At 46.6% G+C, this 24,993-nt stretch overlaps 1 protein-coding gene across 1 annotated transcript in view; it reads left to right on the forward strand.

Moving 5' to 3' along the window:
* Window positions 1-24,993, forward strand: part of LOC119440238 (serine/arginine repetitive matrix protein 1-like) — a 293,035-nt gene that overhangs the window by 28,377 nt on the left and 239,665 nt on the right. Inside the window, exon 5 of the mRNA XM_049661047.1 lies at window positions 6,822-6,932. Within this exon, the coding sequence (XP_049517004.1) occupies window positions 6,882-6,932 (51 nt within the window). The 5' untranslated portion in view covers window positions 6,822-6,881. The remainder of the gene's footprint in view (window positions 1-6,821; window positions 6,933-24,993) is intronic.

Below are 24,993 nucleotides of genomic sequence, written 5' to 3' on the forward strand. Positions count from 1 at the left end.
TTCTCGTTCCAGTTTTAGTGATTCCCATGTGTTTGAGCAATATATAAAAATTCTTGACCACAGCGGCACTTGGCGAATAGATCTGATGTGCTTGCACATTAGTAAATTGTGGCTCACAAAATGGTGGACTGTGACACATCTTTACCGTTTAAATTGCTGATGATATATATATATATATATATATATATATATCATCAGCAATTTCGATACAAAACATACATACTTGCACAGAGTCCTGTATATGTCACTGCGCATGTTCTAAAACAGCTGCGACGTGTCGTGTGCAATGACGCACGCACTAGGCACACCTTCAGTAGACGGGAGTAGGCAAGTGGCTTCAGGGAAGTGTGCTCGTTTCACACCCCGGAGGCCCGAGGTCAGACCGAAATGTACCGCATTTTCTTTTCAATGCCACTAATTTACTTTGTTTACAGGAACCGCCTTGAGAATTAATACACGAGTATTTTTTGACGTGTCGGTCGTGTTTCGCCACGGCGCAGTTTCACCAAGGTCACATAGACACCTAAGGTTTTCGCGCCATGCCTTAACGGAGCGGAAATTCACATTTTTCATGAAGCCCGTGTCCTGCAACCGTTTGTGGCCGACTGCGCATTGGGGGTTCGCTGCACTCGAACCGGCTTAATCTCTTAACAATTGCGCAGTTTCGCTTCTGAGCTCACGGTATCGCCGCCAAACTCACCTGCAGATTGGCGCCGCGGTTACATTGAGCTCTGCCACTGCAAGGTTCGATACGCTGAAAGAAGCGAACAACCGATCTCGTCCTGCGAAACGCGGGCTTACGCGAGAATGTCAGGGGCCGCAGGCATCGAGTCATGACCTAACCTGTCTGCGAACTGGGAGCGAGTGAAAGTTGAGCAAGCATGGTACTCGTTAGTGAAACACACGCCTGCGTAAGCAGGCACAATAAGAAACGGGAAGTACAACACAAACGCCGACTATCAACTGAAAGGTCACGCAGTGGCGGAAAAGGGCTGAAAGACTAGGGGTGTGCCAATACTCGAATATCACCGAATCGAATCGAACAGTGAACGTTCGTACTAATTGAATTACCGAATTGAATACCTACTCTTGGATTTCTCGGATATTCGACATGTTAGGTGCACAAACCCGCGCAGTGTCACGTGCGCCGCGGAGCCTTTTCGTGCTCGACGCCGCCCAAGCGGGCGTGTCCCTTCGTTTTCGGCACACGCCGAGCGCGCCACCGACGGGCCCCCGCCCCGGCTGACGCAGTCGCGGACACTGCGAGCGCCCCCCGACGTCGGCCAGAAGCGGGAATCGCACAAACGCAGCGATTCGCAGAGCGGCACCGCTTTAGCTGGGGCCGCCCTGTCCGTACAAGGTTCATGCAAATCGACAGGACCGATCAAAACGATAAGGAGACGCGCAAAGAAGGAACGTCAACAAAAGCAGCGTGTAATTCGGAAAGCGCGAAAGCATGCGCCAAGATCGGGCCGGTTATCGGCTGACATAGGCAAGCAGACGCTGTTGGACACGCGGCGATCAACTTCCCGTCGCTTGGACATCCATCGATATATAACCCGCACGCGTTATCTCGGGAACAATCCCTCAGATGAGCCACCCGTGCGAACGTATTAGCGGCAAGCATTCCGCGGCGGCTTGCGGCTCGTTACATTGGCCAGCGGTGAGAGGTCGCGGGATCGAATCACGGCCACGGCGGCCACATTTCGATGGGGGCGAAATGCAAAAATATCCGTGTATTTAAATTTAGGTGCACGTTAAAGAACTCCAGGTGGTCTAAATTATTGCGGAGAGCCGCACTACAGCGTGCCTCATAGTGATATCGTGGTTTTGGCACGCAAAACCCCGTAATTTAATTTTTTTAAAGTTTTCCTCACGCCCACAGGCCGTGGCCGGTGGTGCTATCATCGGGCGTTGGCGACTAAAGCAATGGTTTGGTGCCAAATCGATGCAAATCTATACGCAGAAGCTGCGCGACAGCCGAAAAGCCGACTAACGACCTCGTAAACGAGAGCGAGTGCTCAGGGGATGGCAACAAACCCAATGAAAACACTTCATTTAGAGGACATGCGAATCATGTCTGCACATTGCACAATATATCTGCATTTTATTTCAAATCTCGTACGAGACTGGGTTGGTTCCACAGGACTGGAAACTCGCGGCTGTTAATCCTATCTTTAAATCTGGAGAGAAGAAACTGGTGGAAAATTACAGGCCTATATGCCTAACTTCAGTATCCCTGCGAAGTTCTTGAGCGTATATTGTATAGTCAATTATTTAAATACCTTGAGTCGAATAACTTTTTTACTGCCTCACAGCATGGATTTCGTAATGGTTACTCATGCAACACAGAATTAGTTGAATTCCAACACTTAATAGGTAACTCCCTTGACAAGAACGAACATGTAGATGCACTATTCCTAGACTTTAAAAAAGCGTTTGACACAGTATCTCATCACTTACTGAATATTAAGTTAATGTTTTTGAACATACATAATAAAACCCAAAACTGGATCTGTAATTGTCTAAATGACCGTAAACAGTGTGTACTTCTTAGTGGGTGTAGTTCATCACACATAACCGTATCCTGAGGAGTGCCCCAGGGCAGCGTTCTGGGGCCACTATTATTCCTCATATATATTAATGACATTGTAGATGACATGCAGTCCCCCATGAAACTCTTTGCAGATGACTGTGTTCCTTACAGAAAAATAAATTCACCATTAGATGTAACAATCATGCAGACGGACCTTGACAAAATAGCAAATTGGTGTCTACGCTGGCGAATGAGTCTGAATATAGATAAATGTATTCACGTCCGCTTTTCAAATAAAAAATTCGAACCTCAAACACAGTGCAATGTTGAAAACACAACAATAAAAAGCGTCTCAGAGTGTAAGTACCTTGGCGTTTACTTCACACCGAAGCTTAAATGGAACGTACACATACAGCATTCAATATCTAAGGCAAGTAAAATATTTTTTATTCGTTAAAATTTGAAATCAGCGTCCAAAGATGTTAAAGAAACACTTTATTTTTTGCATGTAAGATCTATCCTCGAATACACCTCTATGATTTGGGACCCATATCAGGACTATTTAATTCAAGTATAATAGAAAAATTTCAAAATCAGGCTGCACGCTTCGTCTCCAATAGTTACAACCCGTTCGAAAGTGTCGCTGAAATGAAAGCATTGCTGGGCTGGGAAACGTTAATCACCAGAAGAAAAAAAAATTTAGACTCAAGTTATTCCACCTTATGTTCTATAGTCTTTATAGGAGACGTTGGGTCTATAATGAAACAGGCATTGATAGCCGCAACTATCTATGGGAGCCAACTTGTGTCTTGAATCGACTCGACCACTCAAAGAAGGTGCGTGAATACAGCTGCAATACGAACCGTTTTGCTGAATCATTCTTTCCACATACGGTGAAATACTGGAATTGGTTGCCGGAAGAATGTGTTTCAATGTCTGATAATCACGATATTTTTTCGCGCCTCTGATTGTGACACTGCATTACCATCTTAACTTTGTTTAAACTTTCTGTTACGCTTGAAAATGTTAACTCATTGTATGTCCCGCTCTGATGTTACTTTTCATTGTGTATTTACTGTTTATTTCTGTGAATTATTTACTTATCTTTATCTAACTATCCCCCCCCCCCCCCCTTGCGATAATGCGTTCGAGGCGACGCAGGTACTCTGTAAATAAAATATATAAATGTAAATAAATAAATAAATAAGTATATATGCTGCACTTGAGCACACTTTCGTGCGCGAGCAACGTGTGCACAGAACGTATCTGTTCTTGATGCGTGGGCGCTCTCAGTGTCCACTGCATCTGTCACACAGCGTGATCGGTGACCGTAATGGCGAACACTGTGAAAAAGGCTCCGGCGTATGTCCGTAAAATGTACAAAGCATGTCCTCATGATGTCCCTCGCGGACACGGAAAGCGGCCATGTGAGGGACGCACGCAGGACGTATTCGACACTTCCCTAGGATATCTATTTCCTGGCAGTGGAAGCTCACAGGATACCCATAGGACGTCATCGTCCTCACTGCAGGAAAGTGTTACCGGCAGCCATTTCTATTCACTTGTCACTTGGCCACATTCCTGTTATACCATGCATGTTACGCGATTCGCTAGCCTATGTATAGCACCGTATTTTCTTGGCCTAACTTTTCAGGCAATAAATTTTGATACGCTGCATTTCGAAATTTGGAATTTTCTGATATTCGAGTCGATATTTGTTTTTTTCCTTATTCGATCGATTCGATATTCGATTAGATATCTACTACTCGGCATTCGAGCATCTCTACCAAAAAACATATCTGAGCTCTTAAGAGAAGACAGCGCCAATCCGCCAATCACGAACCCGTGCGTGCTCTCGCGGAAGATAATTGCTTCGGCTCGATAATCCCTCTTTGTGCAAGGTAATTGAGGGCTCGCTTAAGCACGTGCTGTGCCGTTATTACTGATATGGCAAGCACCGACCATAAGGCGCACTTTCTTGCTCTTATGTCTGAACAATCCGCAAATTTTGGAGTGCACATGCAATAGCGACAGTGACGATATAGCTTGGACGATGTGCCACCGGTCGATACATGTTGCATCGGTGAGAATAAACTCTCACTGAGTGATGGAACATGCAGCGTCTAACATTTCATTCCACTGTCGCGATTGCAAGTGTACTCCAAATTTGCAGAGAGCAGTAAATTTTAGTCATTGTTTGTAGACAGCAGACACCAGCGCAACGGCACAGCCAATGAGTCGTGTTTTCGTCCAATTTACATTTGCTTTGTGTTCATTGTGTCGTCATTACAATTAAAGGCATCTGTTAATTTCCCCTATACGGCTTGACTGTCTTGCTATATTTCAGCGACGACTGCTTCTAAATACTAAATGTAGGGGATTGGAGACACAATAACACTTTTTGCCGGAAAATATCCGTTTCCGGGCACAAGAAAAAAAAAAACCCTCTGCTGGATCATTTAACGGCCTAATTTATATTTCACTAACATTCGCTAACTAACCTTTCACTGATTGATTTTAGCCCACGAATGCCAACTACAGGTTTGTAGCCAATGACGCGCTCAAAATAAATCGGCTTTCGAAACGAATCAGAAGCCCTATAATCGAAAGCACGCTGGCTCTTAGAAATATATTTTCAACTCAAAACCAAACCGGAAATAATTTTGAGCACCTGTGGTTCTTCACGTGCACTCAATGCATGGTACACGAGCGGCGACTAAATGCCGTTGTCTGCACACAAACCGGTAATCAATGCACGGACACATGGAGCCACTGCCGACCAACACCATGGTCCCTGCTCGTTTCCATGTTTCGGGGGACGAGCACAAACTGAACGCGAACCGCCAGCCGAGGTCGCCTCGCGTAGATGAGCATGGCGATATACGGCCGACGCGCCATGTCACGTCACCCGCCGCGGTTGCTTAGTGGTTATGGTGTTGGGCTGCTAAGAACAAGGTCGCGGGATCAAATCCCGACCACGGCGGCCGCATTTATATGGGGGCGAAGTGCAGAAAACACCCGTGTCACGTGCAGTGAGGGCACGTTAATGATCCCCTAGAGGCCAAAATTAATCAGGAGTCCCCCGCTACGGCGTGCCTCACAATGAAATGGTGGTTTCCGCGCGTAAAACTCCGGAATGAATTCATTCAGAGTCTCGTATAATTTGCTTGCATATATGTATGGATGGTGCTGCATCCCCGCGAGTCTGTTGATTCGTGCAATATAAATTTAGTGCAGATTTACCTCACGTTTAACCATTTATCTGGCTATACAGGAAATACTTATTGCTTCATTACTTTTTATATTGCATGATTACATACCAAAGTGAGATATGAAAGTTTTTCTCTAAAAATAAGCGAGATACACTAGGTAAAATTTATTGTTGAGGTGGCAAACGTTTCACTAAGAGTGGTGTTTGGTACTTGCAAGGTCAATGTGTGTTCTTGAGAGGCGCCTCTATGAAGATAAAAAATAAGGGATTGCCGGAAGAAACAATTTTCGCACTGGTGAGCATATAACCAGCACCTGCGCAAAGAAGAGAATGACATTTTGTAAATACTACTGCTGAGCAGGCTGCTAAGTAATGGCAACTATAAACGTGCGCACTGATATTTTCGCTTGTGAAGTTTGTGCAGATGTTTTTTTAAGGCCGACAATAATGTTGGGCTGCCAGTTAAAGGGTTACGCACTCAATGTGGATAAGTGTTCTGCAATGGATTCCAGAAATTCGCCCTGTGGCACTTTATTTGTTTTCCTCTACTACTACAGGCCTACAACGTATTTGGAATTTTCTCGCCGATTCAAGAGCCGGAACATAATTCCTGTTACGAGTAATTGCATCAAGGGAATCGCAGTCGCTGCAATTTCGGGATTTAGCTTTACGCGCTCCCCTGTAAGCCTACGAAGCCACATTATACTGCAGGCTATAGTATATTCTACTGCCACCATATTCTACAGCGGCATGTTTTACCGCATGCCAGTAAAGAATCGTGACTGTGAGCCCACGAGCTTTCTAATGTGTTGTGCCTGACTACTCGAGGCGCGCGAATGCCAGGCACACGCACGTTGCGTCGACACTTTTTGACAAATCTGCTTCCGAGTGTGCTTCCTGAGACCAGGCGCTCAACACGATTCACAAGTTGCTGCATGCAGTCGGGGCATCGAGGGCTTACCGGGAGCTACCGCCCCGAGAGAGTGAAAAAAGCTGTGCTACTGTTCTTTGCGCGCCCTCGTTGGAAGTCATCATGTGATCACTCCTGTAACACGCGGGTGTCCTCTAACGCAGGTTCTCGGGAGTTCCGAGACCAGCGAGAAAGCCTCTCATCGACCAAGACAGGCAGGCACCATGCAGTCGGGCGCCGTGCGCCCGAAGACGAGGAGCCAAGGACCCCAAGTCGTGCGTGTAATAGTTATGGTCTGCTATATAGACTGTGGTGTTCTCTCTTAAGAACAATATAGTTTTGCTACTCGGCACAGTAGGAACCGCGTCTTACTGATCGGCTCGTTCGGGGAGACAATAGGTTTAGGCCCCAACCCGCACTTATTCGCCATCGCGGTGCTGAATACGTCGGTACGGCTGTAGCACCTAAATGTCATAAATAGCTCTTACGTCCGGCGCCAGAGGTTCATATCCTGCTTGCAGTCACATACAGCGAAGCAGACAAACGCGCAAAGAAAGAAAAAATATATAAATTAAAATCCCGGATATTACGTACCAAAACCCTGCACTGGGGCAGAATCCACTAAGCGAACTTACGACCAAATATTTGCGTATGAAATATCTTACAAATAAAAAAGCGTATTCACAAAGCTAAAACCGTTCGTAAGATCAGCAAACTTACGATGCCCGCCATCTGCAAAAACGAGCGCCGTAGTCGACAAAAGGCGTGTATGTAATGGTAGTACAGGTGCGAACTTCATTACTATAGCGGCAGTAGTAAGCGTAAGCCGATTCACAAAACCTAAACAGCCGTTGCATTTGACGACACAAGAGAGAATTTCCATGATAAAGGGTATAGGGCAGGCTTACGAATGTAATTGTCTATCTGTGCCACTCGAGCTGACGCGGGTAAGTGATGGAACGTGCTGTTGCGGCCGATTGGCCAGAAGCCACAACCGATCAGCCGAGGATGGTGGGCTCTGTTTTGTCATCTCAAAGTGCATTGAGCAGCTTTGGTGCATAATTGTGTTGGGCGTGCGCTTCTATGGAAGGCAGTAACATTATCGCTGTGCTGCCCATATCATATTCGGTTGAGGTTCTCTATGCGCGCAAGGGTGTGACAATTCATGCACGTCTTTAGACACTCTATTGGATTGTGTCAGCTGGAAATGTTGTATCTGTACCGGACAACCTTCAAGTTTGTCTTTCGTGTGGTTTGAGCACTTCTGTTATTTATTTTTCTATTTTGAGCTTTTCCTCGCTCAGAGAGCAGCTGATGATTACATTTCTAGACGCTTGTGAGGCTATAGTTTGCCATGCGACATGAAATACCAAAAACTAGGCTAAACATTTCTAAATATTGTTTCTAAAAATTTCTAAAAACATTTCTAAAAAAGTTGTTGCTGTTGTGCGACCCGCTGTCGTCTTTCGTGCTGTCAGCCTCAGCCTTCTATTATATTTTTCATAGATTCAATTCAGCACTAAGTGCTGAATTTAGCACGAATTGACCAAAATGCAGTAATTAAAATTTCATTTAATTACTGTATGGCACATATTTCAATTTACTAATTGCAGCCGGCGAGCTTGCAAAGCTTGGAACAAATTTTAAGGATGGTACGGGTTCAGAGAAATACGCCATCAAAATCGCGGTAAAAGTGCGCTGCTGCAACACTTACTTTTTTAACAAAACGCTATTTGATTCCTTGAAGCACAAACGCAACTGGAACGTCCATGTATTTCATCGTCTACTCTGGTAATGAATATGTCGAAGCTGGTGTCATCCTGAAAATTCATTCTAAGTGGATACCTACGCCTTCCAAACTCACGGACTGCAATTCGTAAATTGCATTGTGTGCCGTAAAGTAACTAGAAAAGGTAATTACCGCACTTTGCTAATTAGTTGAATATGCGTTTGGAAATTTGATGCGCGGGTAGAATAGTATATTTCCTGAATAAGGGTTCTGTAGAAAAATCCCGCGGTGTGCCATAATAACCTTCAATGGCTCTAAGGGATTTTTTTTGAAGAACAAGCAATCTATTTAAATTTCCAGATGAAGTAGTTCCCCACACAAGAATACAATATATTTTGGAATCATAAAGAGTCTAGTACACAGTAATCTTGAGCCATTTGGGTATTAAATTAGTAATGTTATAAAGACATCCTATAATTTTACTAAATTATTAACATGTAGATTTCATGAGAAGTTTTCATTAAACCAAAACACCAAGAACCTTGTGATTGGCAACCTGTTTTATGACATTGTTTTTATATGTAATAACTACACTACATTGTTGAGTAGTATTAATTGGTCGGAATATTATGTATGTAGTTTTCGTAATATTGATGTTTAGCTTATTTACCATCAGCCAATTCCCCAACCTGTTTAAGTAATCATTGACCCTTATTTGTAGTCTAGTTAGGGAACAGTCACTGAAAAAGGCATTGGTGTCATCAGCGTACATGACCAGGTCGGGTGAGTCCGGAATATTTGTTATATCATTTATATACACTATGAATAATATTGGTCCCAAAATTGATCTCTGGATCTCTGGTCCTTGTTGGATAACCATGGAAGTAGAAGAGCAATGATTAACTCATACAAATTGAAGCCTGTGGCACAAATAACTTGTTAATGAACAAGTCCAAAGGTATTCCTCGAACTCCATAATCAGCCAATTTATGGAATAAAATATCATGCTGGACACAGTCAAAGGCTTTCCGAAAATCAAGAAATAAACCAAAAGTATATTTCCGACCTTCAATATTATCAATTATTTTCTCTTTAATGGACAACAATGCTTCTTCAGTAGACCTTTCCTTCACAAATCCATATTTCGAGCTAGTTATAACGCTATATTTCCGAAAGAAGTTTTCTAGCCTAATGTTTATCACTCCCACAAACACTTTTGATAACACTGATTGATAACACTGGCAATATCGAAATCGGTCGATAATTTGATATTTCATTTTTGTTACCACCCTGGTATACGGGACACACACGAGCGACCTTTAAATGATTGGGGAACGTGCCGGTTGCAAGCATGATGTTTATAATGTAGCTCGGCCACAAAATATTGCGGGGCACGCGAGCGCGTGGCGAAACGATCCTCCTCGCCCTCTGGCGGCTCACTCCTGGTGTCGAGACCGACGCTTGCGCGCATGCGCGTCCCTCCGTCACTGCAAGCGTGCATATTTCTGCGCTTCCTCCGTGCGCGCCGGCGATATCCGAATGCGGCCGCGAGAGGCCCCTCTTGCGATTGGCGCTGTGGCGGCTTCGACGGGCAAAACTAAGTTGCTATAACGGAAATAAAAAGTTCATTTTCATCTTGCCCGGCTCTTTCAATAGAGCGCCTTTTCTGCCACGCTCTTCTGTGTGAGAACGTCCCGTTCGTGAAAATAAATAAAGAACGAACATTGGCCACGAAAAGGCGCAATGCAGAAAAAAAAAAGACTTGTTGCGTTTGCAACGGGCGACATGCATCCGCCCTCGTCGCTCGACTAAAAGCGACCGGTGTGGCGCACGCCAGCTCACGCTTCACATAGTTTTGCCCGTTGAAGCCGCCACAGCCCCAATCGCAACAGTTTATAGGGATGGTCGATTAATTATTTTATTCGATTAACGATTAATCGTTCATCGTTTTAGCCTTTAATCGATTAATCGCTTTCGATGCAGGGTTTTTCATCGATTAATCGATTAATCGAAATTTTTGCCGGGTACCTTCAAAAAGGCTGAAACGCAGTTATCTACTTTTGTAGGGCCCTATTTAAATGTTTGAGAGGTGGAACCAAGTTTGAAACACAAGTGTATAAACGTTTGAGCAAAGTAATCTTTACCTTGTTAAAGAATAGTGGCTTCTGACAAGATAAACAATATATGCCAATATAGTGCTATTTTATGTGTTATAAAATAGCACTTAGTCAAGAATGAAAAAATTCTGCGGCCCTACCACTCCGTGAAGATGGTTAACTAGCGAAGCTGAAACGTGCAGCCCCGGTATTTATCACTGGGTTGATGCCTAGGGTTCATTAGAGTATTGCTCAATTATGAGGTTACACACATGTTCGGCTGCGACGAAGAGAACGACGTCACTGACGGTATGCCTGCAGTCCGCCGTTGTCGCTTGCATTCGATGTCTCGAATTTTCTCGGCGGTGTTGTTAGCAGCATTCGCCTGCCACTGCCGCTTGCGAGTCTTCTAAATTAAATTGCTTCAAAAATTAAATCTGTCCGTCGCGTAAAACAATGATTGGCTCATGCCCCTTAAAGGAATGGCTGATAGCGCCGTAAACCAGCCTCCCCATTACGACGACAGAAGAGAAGTGAAATTCTACGCTGGAATGATTAGCGGCTACGCAGCCAGCTATCGAAGCAGACGACGACGACGAACGCGGGAGCAGTGGCACGAGCGCATGCCGAGAACGAGCACGAGCGCAACCCGAGGGGCGCCTACGAGCGAGCTGCGGAAGAAGACGATGACGCTCGAGCGAATGCTGATGATTATAGTTTTGTGTACACAGGCGATTTCGCCTAGCCATATACGATTTCACCTATACAAATTTAGAAACAGCAGTTAGCAAAAAAGGTAGAGGGACCACGCGTGGTTGTGTTACTCCGCCAGCCAATCACAGAAGCAAACAAAATCGTCGTCATGCGACGTTTTAAAATGGCGTCATACTTGATACGACTATACTTGTCGTACTTGTACTTTCCACTATAATAGTTAAGTGAAAACGTATAAAATTACGCGTTTATAATTTCATTTTTGTGGTTACCGCCTTATTTAGGTAACAGGGAAACTTTGAAGTACGAACTATTTTCAGCTTCGCGGAGGAACAGTGGCTGGCGGTTATGAGGGCGTGGACGGGGCTTCACTGCAGACTTAAGTTGTATCCGACTATACACATACAAAGCTTCGCTTTAGTAAGGTACATTGTACTATTGAATCCAAGTACAGTACAGTTAAAGAATAATTAAGAAAAATGGCAAAAGTGAAAGGTGAAGTCCAACTGAAATATGCAAGAAATTGGAATGTACACAGGGGAAAAGAAAGTCAGTGGTTTAGGATTTTAAACCACATAATCTTTTCTACAGGGTGAAGGAATGTCAATTAGCTGGCATGTTTAGGTGAAACCGACACCTACTTTGAATGGCACACAACCAGCATGCGAGAATTCTAATAGAACTCCATCGCAATGTCAAATACATGGTCAAGCCAGCGCGCATGCTGTGAAACATTTTTAGTGAACTGGCCGTGGTACTACGATCAACGACTGGGTTGCTATAGCGTGCCTTGAATTGTGAGGGCATTTCAAGCCTCCGGCTTCGCGCGACGTGGTGGCGTGTGCAATGTGGGGGGGGGGGGGGGGGGGAGACGGGGAAGAGTGGGGAAGCGCTCAGCTCGGCATCACTCTGGACTGGGAAAGACAGTCGACAGTCGCTCCACCCCAGCCTCACAGACACTGCTCGTGGGCCGCCATTCCAGTACGATTTCAAAATTCGCGTGCCACTCCTCTCCAACTCTCGAAAACGATTAATCGAACAGGCCTAATCGATTAGGTCGATTAAATGAAAGGTGGACATCGATGACGATTAATCGTTTAGCGGGATACTTTTAATCGATTAATCGTTCATCAATATTACCAACCCTACGCAACAGGGGCACCTCGCACTCGGATATCGCGGGCGCGCAAGGAGGAAGCGCAGAAACATGCACGCTTGCAAACACGGACGGACGCGCATGCGCGCAAGCGTCGGTCTCGACACCAGGGGTGAGCCGCCAGTAGGCGAGGAGGACCGTTTCGCCACGCGCTCGCGTGCCCCGCAATATTTTGTGGCCGAGTGTACCTAGACGTCACATATAGGTATCTATACATGTTTCAGGGGCAATGCCTTGATATCGTCATGCCCTGCTGATGCATTGTCTATTAGGTTTCTAATTAAACCAGCGACTTCAGTGGTAGTTGCAGGATAGAAGGTAACAGAGTTTGATAGTGGGTTTATCAGGTTTGAGTGCGTCCTACACGACATTGAGTCAATGTACTCCGCAGTGCAAAACATTAACAAAAAAAAAAAAATCAAACAAACAAAAAAACTGATTCATTGCTGTAGCTAAACCAGAACCAGTCAATATTCCATTGGATGTAGTCATCTCTGATAGGTGAGATTGAGTTTTTCTATTCAATAAATTATCTACCTGCCATCATACTTTCTTGGAGTCATTACGTATCAGCGTAAAGCGCTCCACATAGTAGCAGGCCCCGGAAAGTAAAGCTAGTTTCGGCTTCAAGGAACATGCGCGCTCCTAGCGGTTGCCGGACATCCTAACTTAATTTTCTTATTTCTTTTTTTTTTCTGTATTTTAAATTGGGCGAAGCGCGGGAAGTGGTCGCCATCGTGCGTCCCTCGAGCTTGCCTCCGCTCACCCTTGCCACTCGCTCAGCGATATCACAAGTCGGATCGCGCTTGGTCGTCTGCTTCGGTTTTCGTCCCAAGTGTGAAGATAGGAAAGATAAGACAGAGAAGCTTGATCAGGTGTGCAACGAACGGAAGACGCAGGAAACCAGGTCGACCAAGCATTAGATGAAGATGGCTAAATCGGGGCATCACATGTGTTGTGTGGCTCAGTGGTGTATTTTAATTTTCTCATACAACGTTTTATTTATCCATGGCTTTCTAAACTTTTTATTTTTCATTTTCCTCTCTCTCAACGGGAATGCTTCATCGTAGCATGCTAAAAATGTTTGAAAGAAAGCTTCGAATGCTTCGTTTACATCGGTAATCTCATATATGGTACCCCAGGAAGCATCGGCAATCAGTGATGTGAATTTATCAAAGGACTTTTTATTATAGCCTCCAGACTTGTATGTTACCGTGGTCAATTTAGACCTATATAGTCTAACTGGAACAAAACAAAAAACAGGCAAATGGGCACTAATGTCGTTGATCAACACACCAGACAAAGTTTCAGCAAACAATGCGTTTGTGAAGCAGATATCTAGTAAACTAGAAGTGGTTGGAGTTACTCTTGTGGGTAAACTAATAGTGTTAGAACATGCGTATGCATGTATAATACTATTTAGTTCCCGTGCTATATTATCACCAGAAAGTAGGGTTATGTTGACATCACCCATAAGAACAACCGGAAGCTTGGTGGACGGTTGAAATTTCATTAGATTTTCTAAGAACCCGAAAAATTGTAATATGTTACCAGCAGGTGGTCTGTGACTCTGTATACTGTTGCAACTAAAGTATGGGGTAAGGCTATGACCAGACATTCAACATTTGGGGTTATGATCGAAAAATGTATTGTACTATGTTGATAGCAACTTTTAACGTATTCTGCAACACCACCGCCCCTGCCACTCGACCTAACTAGACCATTATAATTGTAACCAGGGAGGTGAAAGTGATCATCATTACTGTTCAACCAGGTCTCTGTAAAGAGAATTGCACCACAGTTTACTTTTAAAGATTCGAAAAACAAACTTAGGCTATCTCCCTTATTTTTCATGCTACGAACATTGAGATAAATTGCAGAAAACCTAGTTCTGTCCGAGCAATAAGTTGAGGTGAGGCTATCATTGTTATAATATTGACATATCACTGATGAATCCACGAGAAAAGCAACAGCAGCAATATGAGTTGCACAGAAACACACCTTATGCAGTCATCTTGTTCAAATCAGACAAATCTCGGACCTTTAGCACATCTTCCGTCTCGGCCTTTCGGGCGAGAACATTGCCTCCAGAGGTCCAGACAAACTTCCACCCGACTTGCTTTTTACGTGCAATAGCAGCTCCAAGTAGATTTTTGTTAGTTTGAGTGATGTGCTCATTAACAAACACTGGTCCCTCTTCAGAGAAACCAAGTTTGTCGTTTGAAATTCTGTGTTTCCTGGCCTTAGCTAAAAAACATGTCGCTTGTCCCTTCTCACAAATGGAACTATGATATTGGTCTCCTCAGTATTTCGAGTCTGAACCCTGTGACACGCATCAATGTCCGCCTCAGATACAGGCTCATCGATTAGCTCACCAATTTTCCTCACTATGTCCTCGGGGTTGTCGGTTGAAATCACACCTTTTATCTCCAAGTTATTCAGACGACTGTATTGCTCAAGTTCATGAATTCTTCGCGTTGGGCGCCTGTTTTCCTTTCTGAAATCTTCATTACATTACAAAAGATCCCCGACTTCTTTTCTGAGTGCTTTGACTTCGGAGCTAATCACTTTTGTCTCGTCGCAGGTATCGCTACAGAACTTGAAGCTTTCCTTAACCGAGCGCAGTTCATGCCTCATTTCGCGTTTAAAGTCCTCAAGTGCTTTCGCCAGTTCCTTTGACATATTTAAAATTACAAGTCACCGTACATGGTTGAAATCAGGCTCACGTTTGGCACCAGTGAGCAAAGTAGGGTAAAAACAGACGCTGTAAAGAAATTAATCGCTTACCTGCAAAAGCAGGGAAATTCAGTACGATGCTTTCGTCGTGCGCACTGCTGCCATTAACACTCAAAAGCCAGAAATGGACTTGGACATAAATGATAGGTCATGACATGCGTGCCATGTATAGGTCATAAAACAGTCGCCTACGTCTCGGTGCTCTCATGGTCGTTCCGTTAACTTGGTCGGCTCCCCGCACTCTGCTTCGCATAACATCGATTCCCACAGGGCGTGGGATCTGCTGGCTTTTTCATTTTCAAAAATTTACCTTGTACCGCTACCTATGATTTTAAGAGATCAGGTCGGAATAATCTTTTCCCTGCTTTTTTCCACCAGTACTCTTATCGTCTCATGCTTATCTCTCGGGCTGATCTGTTGATGTTTCCTTCCACTTTAAACCCAAGCGCTTCTGGGAGTTGTACGTTACCTACAGTTCTCGCTGGGTAAATCCCTTCGCATCACATAAGGATGTGCTGAGTGGTCTGTGGTTCTTTACTGCAGCATACACATGCCTCATATATAGTTCTGAATACTTGCTGGGGTATGTTTTGGTCCTTAGGCAACCGGTTCGAGCCTCAAATAGCAAGGCACTTGCCTTTTTGTTATCGTATAGATTTTCCCTTCTAATTTCTTTCTTCTCATTCTTGTACATCTTCATGGTCCTTTTTGTTTCCATTCTTTGCATCCAATTCACTGTCTCTATTTGTCTCACTTTCTTTCTGATGACTCCTGGTTGTCTATTTACACCTTCACGAGCAGCGTCGATCGTCGCTTTCGAAGACTTCCAGGGCGGACGGGTAAGTCATCATGCATTCCACTGCGGATGAGCATCCTTGCTTCTTTTGTTCTCAGTTAGGAGAGCATTACGGGGCGTGCATAGTCTGAAATTGTATCGGGCCTGACTTAATTCACCTTGGCAGGAATAAAGTCAGTTTTAATAGCTACGTACGTTGGCGACGAAGGTAGAAATGTGAATTTGTGTAAATTGAACGTCACCGCGATGCTTGCCCCAAAGTGACTGTACAGTCTTTCTGGACCACACACCGGGTCACGACTACACTTCGCAAGAGGAAAGCGCGTCTTTAGAAGAGTATGATAACAAAAGATGCTGCTATGTTGTGACAGATACTAGCTTTACAATTCTCTGCCAAGAGCGAACGCAGTGTGCAGATGTTGATGATGATGATGATTGATGGTGTTTAATGCCACAAAGGCCATTATGGCCATAGAGCGCCAAAGCAATAGTGATTGGTCCGCTCAGGGTACGCGGCGTGGAGACTGCACGAGATAATCTGTGAGAACACACAAGGTGTTCTTTATGCTCACTGCTTACCCGCCCTTCACGCCACCTGAGCTGTCCGCAAATGACTCTTTGCCATGCACCTTTAGTCACGTGTTTCCTGCTTCGATTATAACACTCATGGCTACCTTCTCGGTAGTTCTGTCCTCTTGTGAATTATTGGAAGGATACTGCGATATGCTGGTACTCCGGAATAAATAGTTTTTCCGGTTTTTCACGCGCCATGTAGACAAGTTTTCAGTACTTACTGCGTGAATTTAGACATCCTTATAACTAGGAAAGAAATCCCACGTTGGGGATATTTATCTCGTTAAGAAACCGCAGAAAGGAGTGTAATTTTTTACTGGATTGTCGTTTCGTTTTCCGAAAAGGATGTTGTTCTGCGCGTTCGAGACAAATGGATGGAGTTGGAATGGATAGGATGCGAATGAGAATGAATGGGATGGGAATGGAATGGAATGGGTGGAGGCGTTAGCCATCGTTAAACATCCGCGACGGCATACACGGCTACTCACGGATACTCACTTATAAACTGTAGCGGATATACTCACTTATAAACTGTAGCGGAAGCCTTTCTTTCCGACGGCTTTGAAGTAGAGCCCCTCATATTGCACAACTCATTTCTCACACTCAGATGGCTTCCTTCACTGAAAGTATCGCGCTAGAACTTGCTCGGGAAACCACACGTACGTAGGCATTATAAACCATAGGCAAACTGGTGTTTAGGGGTTGGCAGCATGTGGAGGCTATATATATATATATATATATATATATATATTGTAAAGGGTTTATTAGAGATCGGAGAAGCGCAGCGTCGACAGTCAAACGAGACGGCTTTCAAGCACGAGCGCCGTTGCGAGCAAAAGCGCTGGACCCACCAGCGTCCGGCAGACCAGAGCTGGACGCACTAGCGTCTCTCTTCGCTACAATTACCCCGGGAGTGATAAGGGAGCCGTCCGGCGACCTAACAGCTCGTCAGGATGACAGGATCGTAGTATGGCGTGAGGCGGTCGACGTGGACAATGTCTCGTCCACGACGGCGCTGGTCCGAAGACGGTTGAACTGGCTCGATAACAAAATTCACGGGAGATGCGCGTTCGACGACGCGGTAAGGGCCTTCATATTTCGGGAGTAGTTTCGATGAGAGGCCAGGGGTGGTGAACGGGACAGACAGCCACACAAGCGCGCCAGGAAGCAAGGCGACCTCGGAGGTGGAGTCACCGCGAGTGTTCTTCTGGCGCTCTTGGTCGTTGAAAGTAAAGGCACGTGCGAGCTCACGGCATTCTTCAGCATGCCATGCTGTGGCAGAAATAGGTGAGCCCTCGGATGCATCCGGCCGGTAAGGTAATATTGTGTCGATGGTATGCGACGGGTGCCGACCGTATAGTAAGAAAAAGGGCGAAAAGCCAGTGGTGCTCTGAGTAGCGGTGTTGTACGCGTAGGTGACGAAGGGCAGAATGGCGTCCCAGTTCGTGTGGTCGGAGGCGACGTACATTGAAAGCATGTCGCCGAGCGTGCGGTTGAAGCGTTCTGTGAGGCCATTGGTTTGTGGGTGGTACGCCGTAGTTGTGCGATGAATCACGTGGCACTCGTTAAGAATGGCTTCAACCACTTCCGACAGGAAGACACGTCCGCGATCACTAAGAAATTCCTTGGGTGGACCATGCCGCAGAATGAATCGGCGAAGCAGGAATGAGGCAACATCGCGCGCTGTAGCTGCTGGGAGAGCGGCGGTTTCGGCGTATCGTGTGAGGTGATCTACTGCCACAATAGCCCAGCGGTTACCAGCCGACGTCAAGGGAAGTGGCCCATACAAATCAATTCCAACGCGCCCGAACGGCCGGGTAGGGCAGGGTAAAGGCTGCAGACCAGCCGGCGAGAGCTGGGGTGAAGATTTCCGGCGCTGGCAGTCGGGGCAGGAGCGAACGAACTGTTGAACGTACTTGTACATTCCTCGCCAGTAGTAGCGCTGTCGAAGGCGCTGGTAGGTTTTGAAAACTCCTGAGTGTGCGCACTGTGGATCGGTGTGAAAGGATGCACAGATTTCGGAGCGCAGACTGCGAGGAACTACTAACAACCACTGCCGGCCGTCTGCGGCATAACTGCGTCGGTGAAGCAGGTTGTCGCGAACCGCGAAATGGCGAGCCTGACGACGCAACGTACGAGTGGTTGACTGTGGTGATGGGTCAGCAAGCAAGTCTATAATCGAAGCAATCCACGGGTCCTTGCGCTGCTCGGAAGCGATTGTCTCAAGGTCGATTGTAGAAACAGCTAGCTGGGATAGCGAGCAGCAGGCATTGTCGTCAGGCAAGGGAGAGCGTGATAGGGCGTCGGCATCAGAGTGTTGGCGTCCGTTGCGGTACAGCACGCGGATGTCGTAGTCCTGCAGGCGAAGTGCCCAGCGGGCAAGACGACCGGAAGGATCCTTCAACGATGACAGCCAACATATAGTGCATGGTGGTTGGTGACGACATCAAATGGGCGGCCATACAAATAAGGCCGGAACTTAGTAAGAGCCCAGATGATCGCCAGACATTCTTTTTCCGTGACAGTGTAATTGGTCTCGGCTTTCGTAAGGGTGCGACTGGCATAGGCCACGACATATTCAGGAAAGCCAGGCTTGCGCTGCGCAAGGACAGCGCCGAGGCCAACACCGCTGGCATCTGTGTGTACTTCTGTAGGGGCCGTCGGGTCGTAGTGGCGCAAAATTGGGGGAGTCGTCAGCAAACGACGGAGATTTGCGAACGCTTCCTCGCACTCTGAAGACCACGAATGAAGGGTCCGTTGCATTCAAGGAGCTTCGTCAGAGGTGATATGATGGCGGCGAAATTTCGAATGAAGCGGCGGAAGTAAGAACACAAACCGACGAAACTTCGCAGTTCTTTAATGGACGTAGGCTTAGGGAATTCGGCGACGGCACGAAGCTTGGCTGGATCGGGGAGAATTCCATCGTTGGAAACAACGTAACCCAGTATCGTCAGCTGCCGCGCTGCAAATCTGCACTTCTTTAAATTCAGTTGTAGACCGGCGTTTCTCAAACACGTCAAAACACGCCGGAGGCGTTGAAGGTGCGTGGAGAAGTCCGGAGCAAAAACAACGACGTCATCAAGGTAGCACAAGCACGTGTGCCATTTCAAGCCGCACAGAACGGTATCCATCATGCGCTCAAAAGTTGCTGGCGCATTACAAAGTCCAAACGGCATGACGTTAATTTCGTACAAGCCGTCGGGCGTGACAAAGGCTGTCTTTGGTCGATCGTCATCTGCCATAGGTACTTGCCAATACCCTGAGCGCAGATCGAGAGATGAAAAAAATTCTGCTCCTTGTAGGCTGTCAATAGCGTCGTCGATTCGCGGAAGCGGGTAAACGTCCTTACGGGTGATCTTGTTGAGGCGCCGATAGTCCACACAGAACCGTACAGAACCGTCTTTCTTCGTAACAAGGACGACGGGAGATGCCCATGGACTGTGGGAAGGTTGGATCACTTCACGGCGGAGCATATCGGCCACTTGTTCAATAATCACGCGACGTTCTGTAGCCGATACACGATATGATCGTTGCCGCAATGGCGATTGGGAGCCAGTATCGATGTGGTGCGTAACAGTTAACGTCCGGCCCAGGCAAGGTTGCCCGACGTCGAAAGAAGCACGAAATTCTTGTAGGAGGCACAGAAGCTGTGATCGCTGGCCCAGTGTAAGGTCATCGGCAACAGAAGAAGTGAACACATCTATAGACAATGGGCCAGACGTAGAAATCGAGCCAAGCGTACTGTAACGGGCACAGTATGGGTCTTCGGGAACGTCCGTAATTTGTACGTCTGCGATAGCTTCGACACTGCCCAGACATTCTCCGTGGAGTAGCAACACAGGGTAAGAGAACGGGTTACAAATAAATATAGCACTAGAGCCCTGCGTAATGTTCACCGTCGCAAAAGGTAGCAGGAGACCTTTTCGAGCGGAAAAGCGGCCAGACGGAGAAAGTAGTGCGACGGCGTCGGAGAGGCTGCTGCAGTACATAGAGACAACCACTGACGAGTTAGGAGGAACGGTGGTGTCGTGTCTGACGAGGAGTTTGTTCGGAAGCGAAGCATCGTCGGCGAGCGTCAAATCTGAGAGCGGCGACAGTTCTAGTTCGGCCCGTGCTCAATGAATGACGGCATTGTGGCGGGAGAGAAAATCCCAGCCGAGGATAACGTCATGGGAGCACGACGAAATTACAACAAATTCGATGGCGTATACAACGTCCTCAATCACAACACGGGCTGTGCACGCCGCTAACGGGTGAATACGCTGTGCGCCGGCTGTGCGGAGGGACAGTCCAGTAAGGGGCATCGTGACTTTCCGAATCAAGCGAGAAAGGTTTGCGTCCATAAATGGCGGCTCCGGTGTCCACGAGTGCAGATGTGCGAACACCATCAACAAACACGTCTATCACATTCGTCGGGCTACCCTGAGGACTTTCGCGTTTCGCCGGCGTCGCAGCCCTTGCCTCGTGGACTGCGACGATTAGTTTTCCTCTTCCCGAGCTGCGGGACGGGGCCGCATCGGTGATAGCGAGCGTCGGCGTGGAGAAGGTGAGTGGCGGGTATTGGGCGTTGGGCGGAACGTCGGTGACGATGCCGAAGGGTCGTCGTAATATGGGCGGGGAGAGCCGACCATACGACTAGGCGCAAATGTTGGAGCGCTAGGTGACTGCACGCGATTACAGTAGCGTGCGACGTGACCGGCGTAGCCGCACGCAAAACAGATAGGTCGGTTGTCAGATGTACGCCACCGATTCGCTGTGGTGGGCCCCGTCCATGTAGGAGGACGCGTTGTGCGGGGCGGCTGGTGATATGGTTGCATCGCGGGCTGTGGTCGGGGCACAGTCAAGACGTCGGCGTATGTGAGAGGCCCACCTTGAGGGAAGGGGTGGGGCCTGGCGACGACTTCCGCGTAGCTGAGTGGTGCAGCCGGAGGGATCTGTTGGGGCCTGGCGGCGACTTCAGCGTAGCGGAGAGGTGCGACCGCAGGAACATGGTCATGGCGCTCAGGCAAAAGCTGGTTGAGTTCGTGCGCGATGGTGTTGCGGAGCGGGGGCTCAAAACTTGAGGTTGGCTCTTGTACTGATGGTGGTTGGGCAAAGGCCATCAAGGAGAGCTGGCGTGCAATTTCCTCGCGCACGAAAGCCTTCATTTCTGTCATCAACGCTGACTGATCAGAAATGGCCGTCAAGCCAGCGAGGTGTTCGTCGCGCGATGTAGGGCGACGGGTCAATGACCGCTGCCTGCGTAACTCCTCGTAACTTTGGCACAGTGTAATTATCTCGGCCACAGTGCGAGGATTTTTGGCAAGGAGCATGTTGAAGGCATCGTCTTCGATGCCTTTCATAACATTCCTGATCTTATCAGACTCCGACATGGTCACGTTGACTTTCTTGCATAAGTCCAGGATGTCTTCGATATAACTTGTGAAGGATTCGCCTGCTTGCTGAGCTCGTTGCCGCAAACGCTGTTCGGCGCGCAGCTTACGAACAGCAGGGCGACCAAAAACCTCGACAAAAGATGTCTTGAAATCTGACCACGTCGGAAAATCTGTTTCATGGTTGTTGTACCATAAGCTGGCCACACCCGCGAGGTAGAATAGCACGTTGCTGAGCTTAGCTACTTCGTCCCATTTATTGTGGGCGCTTACCCGCTCGTAGGTCGTAAGCCAATCCTCAACATCGGTGTCGTCCGCGCCTGTGAAGATAGCAGGGTCCCTGTGGCGCGGCACACCAGAGCACGGTGCCGGTGCAGGGGGAGGTACTTGCTGGGAGGCTTCTTCAGGCATAGTCGACGGTACGGTGCGGGATCGAAGTTCCAGGTTGCAGGTTTTGAGGGCGCAGCACGCTCCACCAATTGTAAAGGGTTTATTAGCATCGGAGCAGCGCAGCGTCGACAGTCAAACGAGACGGCTGTCAAGCACGAGCGCCGTTGCGAGCAAAAGCGCTGGACCCACTAGCGTCTCTCTTCGCTACAATATATATATATATATATATATATATATATATATATATATATATATATACATACACGCCATGGTATTCCAGATAAACCACAGGCGCCCACTTACATTAGACGATGTGCATTGTCTTCATATGCCACGCGAAATCTGAACAACCACGCCGTCTGACCGATGTCCGCTAAGACATTCACAATGTTTCGGATGCAAAAAGCGCTTGAAGCGTGAGAGCGAACACAGCGAACATTACGTTACTGTCTAGAAGAAGCAGGCGAATCCACGAAAAATTGCTGCGCGACTGGCATCTCAAGGCGCTTTGCGTCTATTCGCGGACTTCTTTCACGCTCGGAAAAAAAGCTATTATGCAACACGTATGGAGCAACAGAAAGCTGTATCAGGAGTTTTTCATATTGCTCTACAATTTGATGATTGACACTTTTTATCTCATTATATTATTTCAGAAGTTCATTATTTACTAGGAGTAATTATGCAATTAGGCGGGATGCAAAAAATTATTATGAGTAAACCTAAGCGACAGCAAAAAACATTACCTTGCTTCTGTCCAGCTACATGGCATTTTCCTATTTTTGAAGTTTGGCTAAAGAAATGTGGGACACCCTATATAGAGACAACCGAGTACAAATTGTATGGGGAGGCCGAAAGTTTAATGGAGGGATCGAGAAAAATTCACCAAGGGCAGAAGCAAGGATGTCCTGGGTTTCCATTCTTGTTCACGGTTTATGTTAAGGACACGACAGCAACACAATGAATCGGGGCTTGATTTGTGATGCGTGCTTAATGGATAAATGGTACAACAGAATGTCCCCGGACTAACGCGTATACGGACGACATATAGTGCTACTTGCGGACGGTGCAAGAGATTCACAGCAACTTCCCAAATACGTGTGGTAACGTAGCGAGAAATGCAGGCCTTACGTTTAGCACAGAGAAACCAGGAATAATGATCTTTAATAAAGAGACGCGTAATTACGTGGTGTCAACTCAACAGCAAGTCATACCGGTAGTCAAGCTTTAGCAATACCATGGCGTATACATCCACGAAGGAAATACTTACTCGAGCACCCACCAAGATGATCAAAAAATAGAGGAGAAGTGGAATGCAACAATAATTAAACATAGAGTATTTTGTCGCAACGATAAATACCAGATGGTGCGAGCAATTAAATACAGTTCCGCGTTTAAATCAGAAATATTTTAGGGGTTTGAGATTGAGCAGAGGTCGACGGGACGACTGTATTTGGAGGCCCAGGCAAAACCACAGATGAGGGAGTTTAAGGTGATATGCGTTGGGCTTCTTTTGAAGTAAGAGAAGCGCAGAACAAAATTAGTTTTGAGCGAAGACTAAGGAACATCTATAAAAAGAAATGAGCGGCTAAAATGCCCTAATATTGGTAGGTCAAGCATGGGCATGGAATGGACCTAGAGGTCAAGAAACGCGGCAACCAAGACACCAAGACACCGAAGACCAAACAAGAAGAAAGAGAGAAACACAGGCACTAAATTGGATGCAAAGCATAAAAATAAACCAGACCATGTAGACGGTCAAAAAAGGCTCACCACTTAGGGCAGTGCATTTGCTTGCGCTTGATACGCAATATATTAGCCGGGAGCAGTTGGCGCGTCGTGGACAGAACTAATGCGCGTGCAGATAAGGCCACTACGATGTTTGGCCCAGAACCGATGAACACCTTCGTTTACCACTGATAGTGTATATCATGCATAAACTGAAGAAAACTGCGGTGCGCTTGTATCCACGCAAGCTGCAGGCAGGCTTGGTTCAGCGACCATGGGAATAATGGTTAGCAGATGGATTTACCTAAACTTGGTCATTCTGGCTTTAAATGACTTCTTGACATTGGAAATTGATCATTTTCGAGAACGTACGGCGGTAAATATAACGAAATAAACACTATTAAAATTGTCCGACAGCAGGATATGAACAGAGAACCTTCCAATGATGCTTCACATTGACACTGTTACGCCGCAGCTATGGAGATCCAGATCAGCTCCAATCAGCCGCGATTATGCGAGTTCGCGGAGTCTTATTGACTTCTGGTGTAAGAAAAGCGTGGATTGCTTTGAAATTTACGATAATGAAGAGATTGTGTAACAAACAACGCCACAAGGTCATCTGAAGTCACAAGCTCAAATGTCAGAGAAATTCATCTACTATACCCACCATTACCATCGTGGCTGAACGATGGGATCGCCAGAGTTCCCTCTGGTAATTATTGGAGGAAATTTAGATACCACTGAGACAGCACTGGCGTGCTCCCAGAAGGGACAGTATAGTGTGCGCGGGTGCGCACTCACGTGATGTTTTTCAAAGTTCGCGGGCTGTTTTCCCGCAAGAAAAAAAAAAAAAAAACCCAGAAACTGAAAACATCGCGTTTCGGACGCGTCTTACGATTACCTGCAACCGCCTGACTGACATCTTGAGAATTAGAACAACAATGAAATAGTTACGTCATATCAAGTACTAAACAATACTGACAGTTCCTGAACAAGACTTTCAAACGCATGCACCAGGTCTGATTCGCGTAAGATTATTGGTGTCTTTC

This window comes from Dermacentor silvarum, chromosome 1, assembly GCF_013339745.2.
Source record: "Dermacentor silvarum isolate Dsil-2018 chromosome 1, BIME_Dsil_1.4, whole genome shotgun sequence".
Lineage (NCBI taxonomy): Eukaryota > Metazoa > Arthropoda > Arachnida > Ixodida > Ixodidae > Dermacentor > Dermacentor silvarum.